The sequence below is a fragment of the Grammomys surdaster genome, unplaced genomic scaffold, assembly GCF_004785775.1.
Source record: "Grammomys surdaster isolate TR1022 unplaced genomic scaffold, NIH_TR_1.0 172, whole genome shotgun sequence".
In the NCBI taxonomy this organism is placed as follows: Eukaryota; Metazoa; Chordata; class Mammalia; order Rodentia; family Muridae; genus Grammomys; species Grammomys surdaster.
This window is the reverse complement of record NW_021604620.1, coordinates 3,611,348-3,621,264: the sequence shown is the minus strand read 5'-3', so window position 1 is coordinate 3,621,264 and position 9,917 is coordinate 3,611,348. Positions and strand designations below refer to the sequence as shown.

The window sequence follows — 9,917 nt, the reverse complement described above, 5'->3', positions numbered from 1 at the left end:
AGAACCCTTAGCCATAAGGGAAATGCAAGCTGAAAGTTCACTGAAAGAAAAACACTTTTTTGAGGGACCATGAGTGTGCCAGTGAGTGACTGCTTGGAGGTTTGCTTGTGGATACCCCTATAGAAGTGTTGACTTGGGAGGGAGAGAGGGAGGGGAGGAGGGAAAGAGGGAGGGAGGGAAGGAGGGAGGGAAGGAGGAAGATGGTGTGAGGGAGAGAGGGAGGAAGGGAGAGAGGGAAAGAGTCAAGAGAGAACTAAGAAGAGCACGTGTGGAGGGAGAAGGAATCCTTGTACATTGTTGGTGGGAATAGAAATGAATGCAGACACTATGGAAATCAATATGGGGGATCCTCAAAACTAAACATAGAACCACCATACAATCTTGCTACACCACCCCTAGGTGTACGCCTACCTGAGGTCAACACACAGTCAAGATATCTGACACCCATATTTAAGGTGGTGTCATCCACAGTAGCAAACCAGATAGCTGGCTGTGAACTGCCCAACGGGAGTACTTGGAACCAAGCCCAGTTCCTCTGGGAAAGCAGTAAACGCTCCTAACTGTGGCGCCTTCTCTCCAGCACCGGCACCGGCACAGGTACCACTCTGGTTCAGAAATGTTTTTATGCCACAGAGCATTTTAGCTCAGAGCCAAAGGCTTACCTGAGATAACAGAAATTGCCTTCAGAGCTCTGAATACCCGGAAGGTACGAAGAGCAGAAAGGTTGACCTTGTTACCGGGAAAATAAGTTGCGAGCCTAGAAGACAAAACACAGGGAGAGCCCAGGGCTGTTCAGTGTGGCTACATGACTTGTCTCCACAGAGGCCAGAGATTGGTAGCAGGTGTCTTCTTTAGTTGCTGTACACCTTACCTTTTTTTGAGACAGGGTCTCTCACTGAACCCAGGGCTTACCAGTTGGGCTGAGCTAGCTGGTGGGCAAGCATGGGCTCCTTCTGTCTCTACCTCACTAGAGCTGGCATTATAGGCACAAGACACTACAAACGGCAGCTTTTATACAGGTGCCGGGCTCAGTCCCAGGAGCCTTATATGTGCACAGCAAGTACTTTCCCCAACTGAGCCGTGGAGCCTATGCTTTTAATCTTCAGTAGCCAGGAGCATGGTAGGGAAGCAGCGCTCTTGAAATGTACTACTCTGAGATGAATAGCGCCCTCTAGCGCCATCTGTGACTGAAATGAGTAAAACCCCGGCCAAGTGCTAACCACAGAGCCTGGCACAAATACCTTCAACGGCTGTACTACTGCAGCGCCGGCTTGATTTATTTTATGTACTCCATCACTCAGGTGTCAAAACTGTTTGTTTCCATAAGGAAGAATCTCAATACTCAGCCTGAGTCATGTACAACTAATTCAAAATGGGTCTCTGAGGCTGGGGAGGGGGCTCGGTGGGTAGAGGTTCTCACTCGCATCCGAGCCTGATGACCTGAGTCCAATGCCCAGAACCCACATAAAAAGCCAGATGCAGTGGTACACATCTGTAATCCCAGCATTCCTATGGCCCTACAGGAAGCAGAGACAGGAGATCACCCGGAAACTCACAGACCAGCTAGCCTGGAATATGTAATACAAAAGAAGCAAGAGACGTCCCGTCTCAACAAGACAGAAGGCGAGAACAGTCTCCCGGAAGTTGTCCTCTGACCTCCACATGCATTTCATAGTATGAAAAGTTGGGTGAGGTGAGAGGTCTGGGGAGTTGCTCAAAGGTAAAGTGCTTTGCCTGCAAGCATGCGCTCCAGAGTTTGGATCCCCAGAACTCGTGTAAATGTTGGGTGAACGAGGCCTCCTACCTGTAATTCCAGCCTCGGAAGGCAGAGGCAGGGGATCCCCAGAGCAAGCTGGTCACACACAAGTCATATCAGTGAGCTCTGGGTTTGATTGAGAGGCCTGCCTGAATAATAAGATGGAAGAGCAGGTGGGTGGTTCCTAACATCAGTCTCTGGCATCCACATGCACGCACATACATGTGTACACATACAAAAAAAAGTCTCAAAAAACAACACAAATAAAAAGCATACATCCATTCTCTTCCTTAAAACCCTTCCCAGCTCCCCAGCACTCACAGAAAGACCGAATGAACTCCTTGGCTTGGTTTTTAAGACCTTCTGGGACTGCTCCCATCTTTCCAATACAGACTCTGCCACCGTCCCCCAACCACACACACACACACACACACACATTGGACTTTAACACAAAGGCCCCAAGTGGGAAATCACCACCACAGTTCACTCAACATTAAACTTAAAAGCCCAAACTAAAAAAAACTTCTGGAATAAAACTCTTTGTGATCTCAGAGTAGCCAAGGATACTTGCCAGAGTCCTTGGCTCTCCCAACATGCTCTGACACAAATACCGATCCTGGTAACCGGCCAACCATATTGTAACTAACATTAGTCCTAGCTTTTCCCCTGAACTGTGAGATTCCTGATGCTTTTCTGTTACTGTGTGTTTTGTTTTTACAACTCTATGCTTACAGAGCCTGGTATGTAAGACCCACGGTTGGTCAGTGAATGGGGGAAAACATGTGAGATGGGTGTGTGCCTGGAGGCTCCAGCCAGTGGCTTCCTGATATTCTTCCTGGATCAACCACTTCTAGGCTGAGAGACCCACACTTCTGGCCACATTGCTGTTCTTGTAGATCCACACAGATCCCCAAAGGAAGCAAAGGGATGTCTTTACCACCCCAAGTACCTCTCACAAAAAATCTTTAACAGTCTTACGCTGTTCCGATGACAATGAAGTCCAGCCAGTTCCACGGATCTCGGAGGAAGGAAAACTCATCCACAATGAAGCCTCTTGCCAATATTTTAATCACAGCTTCTAAAATATAAATTCCAATGAAGATGTATCTACAAAACAAATCATTCATAAAAAGAATGGATATGATAAATGACAGACAAAGAAAGGAGTCACCTAGGGATGGGTCTCAGAGGTGGGTGCTGGCCTAGCATGCACAAGGCACTGAGTTCAATTCCTAGCACCACATAAACCAGGCTTGGTGCTGGATGCCTGTAATCTTAGCTCTGGTGAGATGGAACAGAGACAGGAGGGTCAGAGGGGTTGGAGAGACTGCTCAGTAGCTAAGGGAACTGCTTATTCTTTCAGGAGACCAGAGTTCAGTTCCCAGAAGCCACACAGAGTCTGACAGCTGTCTGTAACTCTAATTTGGGGGATCCAGTGCCCTCTTCTGGCCTACATGTGGGGTACAGACACACATGCAAGCAAAGATCCTATATGCCTAAAATACATAAATAAAAATAAAATAAATAAAATACTCTAAGTGTAGAGAAATAAGAGATGAAAGTAAAAGACAGAAAGTAATGTACCACACAAAGATTGTTAACAAAATCAAAACACCAATTCCCAGTGTAAAGAAATATTTTTTAAAAAAAATTTTTTTACATAATCTCACTATGTGAGCAAGACTGGCCTTGAACTCATAATCCTTCTGCCTCTGCGTCCAAAGTTCTGGGATGACAAGTGCTGTCATGACTCATATAAAGAATTATTGTTAAAGATTTACTTTTATTTATGTGTATGTGTGTCTGTATATGTGTGGGCACGTGCACGTGAGTACAGGTTACTCAGAAGCCACAAGAGGGCACTAGACCTCCTAGATCTGGAACTATGTATAGTTGCAATCTATCCGATGTTGGTGTTTGGACCTGAACCAGGCTCTTGTATAAAAGCAGCAGGTGATCTTCTGACCCCTGAACCTTGTATCCAGCCACCATGAAATATATGTATTTTTTAAACAATATTTTTTAGACCAAGTCTCACTAAGTAGTCCAGGCTTCCCTCAAATTTCTGATCATCCTGCTCCACCTCCTGACTGCCAGGATTACAGGATTCTGTCACTGTGCCTGGCTAAGAAGGTAAACATTTGCCCACTTGACCCCTTGAATGCAAAATGTGATTTGATTGGTCCCTAGGCTTATGGTGGCAGAATAAACTGATACTAACTTCTCAGAAAACATTTGGTATATGAATATGTACTTAAAATAGAAAATGTAAATATATTAACTATATAAGCAAAATATAAAATACAAATATGTATTTAAAGGCATTATGATACATATTTGATCCAGGAAAGCCCTTTTCCAATCATCTATCCTGAGAAAAATAATAATCTAAAAGTAGCTTTATACAAAAAGATGGCAGTAGGCAAGCTAATGCTAAAATTCCAGAGGCTTTGAGTAATTACAGTTTACCAAGTAAACTATCATATATCTATCAAAATAGATCTGCATAAAGCTGAAGTGGGCACAAAGAAAACCATCTAAAATCTAGACACAAAAATGTATGTGCTCAGAGGGGAGGCACAGGATCTAAATACACTCGTGTATAAGATTACCAAAGAATAAAGAATGACAAGTTCATGTGTGCTGCTTGGTACAAATATTTTTAATTCTTCTAAAGACATCTTTTTTTCTATCTACAAAAATAAAATTGACTCTGCCGGCATTTATGTCGGGGAAGTAAGATCCATCTCTACTCTCCGCTCAACTCCAGTTTGAGACAGTCGTTCTTCACAGCATAAATTTTGGGGTTGGTGGTGGTGTTTGGGGTTTTTTGTTTTGTTTTGTTTTTTTGTTTTTGTTTTTGTTTTTGGAGAAGGGTTTTACTGTAGCGCAGGCTGGCCTTAAGTTCAATATCTATTTGAGGATGCCCTTGATCTTTCTGATCCTCCAGCCTTACCTCCGAAGTGCTGAGACCACGGCATGCACCTCTGAGCTGAGTTTCTGTAGTGCTGGGAATGGACCCAAGGGCTTCAAGGGAACAGTCTACCAAAGGGAGTCACATCCCGAGCCCCTCAGCTAGCTTTTAAAAAGAAAGACTTCAGGGTTTCTGGATGCAGGGACAGTACTCACTCGGGAATGTCATTGTCAAAAGTCCTGTCCATAGAATTAGCCATGAACATACAGTTGATGATCACCGTGGAGATGATGAACATGCTAAAGACGGTGACCAGGACCAGTTAAGGCACAGACACTGCAGGAGGTGACAGACCACCATTGTGGTGGGGATCTCTGAGCCGCTTGCATTCGAATGCATCTATTCCTGTGAGAGCTGGCTCCTAACAACTCAGTGCTATCGCCTGGAGAAGGGTCCCTACTAAACAGCAGCCTCCCCTTGGGAGAGCTCCTGTCCCTTCCACACATCTTGTTGATATAGATTTAACTGGCCCTAGGTTGGGGATGTTTTAGCTCAGTTGGAAGAGTATTTACCCAGCATGCACAAAGCCCTGGCCTCAGTCCACAGCACTGCATGAACCAGCCATGGAGGCTCACGCCTGCAATCTCAGCACCAAGGACCATCAATAGTTCTGTATCATCCTTGGGTCACAGAGTCTGAGCCAGCCTGGACTACATGAGACTCAGGTGCCGTGTGATCTAGGAACTCCCCACAGAGTCAGGCTCAGGCTGACTTAGTTGAAATTGAAGCCTTAACTGGCTCATCTTTATCCCATCCCCTGGCAGCTCGAGAGAGCAAAGCCCAGAACATGCTTCACGCTAAGCAGTTGTACCACCCCTGGGCGCCATCTTCTGGTCCCTTTCTCTTTGCCATCCTGCTTCCTTTCATCCTTCTCCAGAGAGTTCTTCTTTACTGCACCACTTAAATAAGAGTCCCTACCACAGACCCTGTTTCCAGGAACTATGTGTACGGATCCACATTGGTCTTCAGCCTCTCGGGTCTAAAATGACCTAGCCTCTTCTGTGCTCACTTAGACTCAAATACCTCTGGGCATGTCTCCTGAAGCTAAGGCTCCTGGGCCACTGCAGTTCACACACTTACCACCCCACACAGTGCCAGACACACCCCAGGGGCAAAGACTATTTGCTTCCACTGAAACTGGAGCTGGTCTAGTGCTTGCCTAGCATACTGAAGCCCTGTGTTCAACCCCCAGCATTGGGTAAACTGTGTATGGAGGCATGTTCCTATAATCCTAGGACTTGGGAAAGGTCAAAAGTTTGAGGTTATCTTCTGCTACATAGGGATTTTGAGAATAGCCTGAGCTGTGAGACCATAGTGCAAATTAACAATAATAATGGCAATAGAACACACATGGACCCTGGGCTTGCACAGATTTCCCAGCCTAAATTTAGAGAAAGGATATGAATGGACAGAGATGCGAATCATTAAGCTTCTGATGGGATTAAAAGGCCCCAGAATGAACAAGGCCCGCTTGGCACTGAAGCGATAGATTGTTCTCTTCTTGTTCAACACCATGAATGTCTGTGAAGGAATCACAACACAAAAATTAACACGACAGCAAAACAAGATTCTTCCAAGACCCATTAGAGAAAGTTCTAGGGAACCACGTCTGGAGCCCTAATTCCAGCAGTCTCCAGCGGCAGAATTATTGTTCAGTTACCCTGAGACTCTGGAGGCCAACTTCTCCCATTGGCTTCAAGATCAGTGTTGTGTTGTGTTGTGTTGTGTTGTGTTGTGTTGTGTTGTGTTTACATTACAGAACACACTGGAGAGCACAGCTTTGAAGCCCTAGAAAGCAGGGTACGCTGTTATGTCTGGGCAAGCAAATCTTTGATACTGAAGTTCACAGTATGTACCTGTAGAGTCAGGACTAGAAGGAGACTACACAGAAACTTGAAGCTTGAACAGCCACACATAGTAGGTCTCTTAAAATACTACCATCCTCAAAGAAGTTTTTGTAAGTTGTCTTAAGATACGAAGAGACTAAATGTTAATGCAGCAGGTCTGAGCAGTTCTAATGAAATAACCAATCTGTTTCTAACCTTTAAACTACTTCAGGGGCTGGTGAGAGGGCTCAACAGGTCAAGGTACTTGCCGCCAAGTCAGGAGACCTGAGTTCGATTCCAAGGACCCATATGATGGTAGGGGAGAACTGACTCTGGCAAATTGTCCTGTGACCTTCACACGTGTGCTAAGACATGTGCTTGCATACAAAACATACACACATACACACAAATTAATAGATTGATCAAACAAATAAAGGTAGAGTGTTCAAGGGAAAAGTCACCAGGTGTGATGCGTTGTGATGTACAATGTTGACTGTGTTTGTGCATTTCCGTCTAGATTGTGTTAATTAAGGTGGGAAGACCCATCATAAATATGGGCAGTACCACGGCCTGGGGTACTGACTGAGTAAAAAGGAGATGGTGGGTGAGCTGAACACCAGCAGTCATCTCTCTCTGCTTCCTGACTGTGGGCGCCGAGTGACCATCCACTCAAGCTCCCGACCTCACAGACTGTAGCCCCTCAAGGTCAAAATGAACACTTCCTCCACTAAGTTGCTTCATGTCAGAGGTCAACCAAAACTACAAGGATTGTAACTGACACACAAAGGCCTCTTCTCATCCCCCAACACAAACAGGGTGGATCTACCTGTGGTCTTTACCTGAGGAAGGAGGTGGGTACTGCCCCTATGCATGGAGCTTTTGCTATCTGTCAGTGATGGGGGCTCTACTGGCCCTTAGAGGCAGGTCCACAGACGCTAGACACAGGACAGACATGCCAGATGATGATGAGACACACCTCTAAAGAGCCCAGTGGGCTATCTTAGTTTCCTTCCTGTTGCTCAGACAAAGCTCATTACCGAAAGCAACTTGGGAGTCAAGGATTTGCTCAGCTCACACATCCGGGTCACAGTCCATCATGACAGGAAGTCAGGACAGGAACCTGGAGGCAGGAACTGAAGCAAAGCCATGGAGGAATGCGGCTTTCTCAGTCTGCTTCCTTATTCCCAGGACCACTTATCCAAGAGTGGCACCTCCCACAGTGGGCTGGGCCCTCCCATGTCCATCATTAGTCAAGAAAATGCCCCACAGACTTGTTCACAGGCCAATCTGATGGAGCCATTTTCTCAACTAATTTTTCTTCTTCCCCAGTGACCCTGGCTTGTGTTAAGTTGAAAAAAAAAAAAAACCCTAACCAGCACACACACTGTGCTCAGTTCTTCATCAGGGACATGTGTCCCTGAGCACCAAGAACAGAGCAGCCCTAGACAGTCACTTGTCACTCACTAGCTTCTGCCATTCACCCCAAATTCTCCCTTTTCTATTTTACAGCAGATCTGTTCTCCTAGCTGTTCTGAGGCCGACTGTCACAGACCAAGGGCCATTCCTGTATCCCATAGCACTGCTCCTCTGGTGTGAGGTGAAACCCCTCTTAACCTCACGGCCTAGCATGTTCTCAGGTTAGAAGGACAAACCCTGATGCCCATGGCCAAAGCTAGAAGAGTAGTGTAGCCCCGGGATCTACACCAGAACATTCTAACCACCTCCTTCCCATCAGGGAGTTGCTGGGCACACTGACCTGGAAGCCATCTGTCTGTGAGGGAAAGTACAATCCAAGCATCTGTCAGTCTTACCTCCACGGCATGAAATGGGCCATGGGGTTCCTTCAGTGCTAGGAGTCTCTGAGCTCATGACTTGTTAGAAGGGCTCTATGCCCTTCCTTTGAGCAAACAGACCATTTCGGGGCAGAGAATGACCTTCTCTTTGAGGTTAGTCATCCCTAATGACACGAGGAGAAGGATGGTTACCCCTGACAATAGAGGCAGGACAATCACCTCCAACAACAGGGGCAACAGTACAGTTTTGTTTCTGTATACATTGGCTTTCCTGGCACTTCCTCTCATTGCTTTAAATATTTCAGCTAATGGTGCATTTAACAACACTTGCCAGGGCTTTAATGACCAGAAGGATGGGAACCAGCACCTCCTACCTGCTTGCTGACACATCTCCACCTCTTTCCTCTGTAGGATCCTCTAAAGGGAGGTGGAGTCTAAGTTGCCAAGAACTAGAGAATTCTCCAGATTAGTTTCCAGTTGTCTGACCTTATAAACCTTTGATTCCTCATCTGTAGGGTAGAGTGCTCTCACATAACTGTTAAGCACACATACCACATGAGATCATAGGTGTGCAGGATTGAAAACTTGCCTCCCAGTTCCAAGGACAAGCCCAGACTAGAAAATGGCGGCCCTAAAACCAGAGCCTGCCCTCCAGGAGTCTGCAGCTCACAATCTATTGCCTGTCCTGTGAGCTTCCTACCTAGCTCCAAGGCAAAGAGAATTCTCCCAACTAACTCCTCTGACAACCGTGCCTCCGAGAAGCGCCTGGGATTCTGGGGCATAATGAAAAGAGAAATGAGGAAGTGTTTTTTTCCCTCTTTCTTCTCTCTGTCCCTTCCACATATACCCCTAATTTCCTCTAAATGGCTCATCCCCATTTGGTCTGGCAACTCTGGTATTCCCACTTACAGACCGTGCACCCAGGTAACAACTCTTTGAGGGGTCATGGTTGCCAGCAAAAGATGCTCTTAGCATCACGACCATTATACTAAAAATTTCCCCAGGCTCCCAGGCTCGGTCTGATGGACTTTCCTACCTCTGCTGGACCATGATGACAGTAAGGTCATCCTGGCCTTTTAAAATCCTCTGGTGGGGTTTGGGGGGCACTCACAGCCCAGGGGTTAAGAACATTTGTTGCTATTACAGCGATCTTGGGTCCAATTGCCAGCACCTACATGGCATCTCACAACTATCTATAACCCCAGGTCCAGGGGATCTTACTCCTCTTCCAGCCTCTGTAGGCACGGCATGTACATGGTACATAGACACACATACAGACAAAATACCCATGCACTCAGATTAAAAACTAATTTGGAAAAAAAAGACTTCCATATAGGGATGGTGAGATGGCTCAGCCGCTGAAGACACTTGCCAAGCCCGACAGCCTGAGGCGGATCCCAGGGTGCATACGGTAGGAGAGAGCCAACTCTGAAAATATTGTCCCCTGACCTCCGTACACCCCTGACCTCCACACACACATGTATCCATGGCACGTGCATACACACATACATACACAAAATGAAGAAAGAAAGAAAGAAAGAAAGAAAGAAAGAAAGAAAGAAAGAAAG

At 46.1% G+C, this 9,917-nt stretch overlaps 1 protein-coding gene across 1 annotated transcript in view; it reads right to left on the bottom strand.

The window, feature by feature from the left end:
• The window catches only part of Scn11a (sodium voltage-gated channel alpha subunit 11), a 73,196-nt gene that overhangs the window by 62,251 nt on the left and 1,028 nt on the right, over positions 1 to 9,917 (bottom strand). The window contains exons 2-5 of the mRNA XM_028767279.1: positions 6,133 to 6,251; positions 4,886 to 4,978; positions 2,735 to 2,863; positions 663 to 757 (exon numbers count right to left, since the gene is read on the bottom strand). Of these exons, the coding sequence (XP_028623112.1) occupies positions 663 to 757; positions 2,735 to 2,863; positions 4,886 to 4,978; positions 6,133 to 6,251 (436 nt within the window). The remainder of the gene's footprint in view (positions 1 to 662; positions 758 to 2,734; positions 2,864 to 4,885; positions 4,979 to 6,132; positions 6,252 to 9,917) is intronic.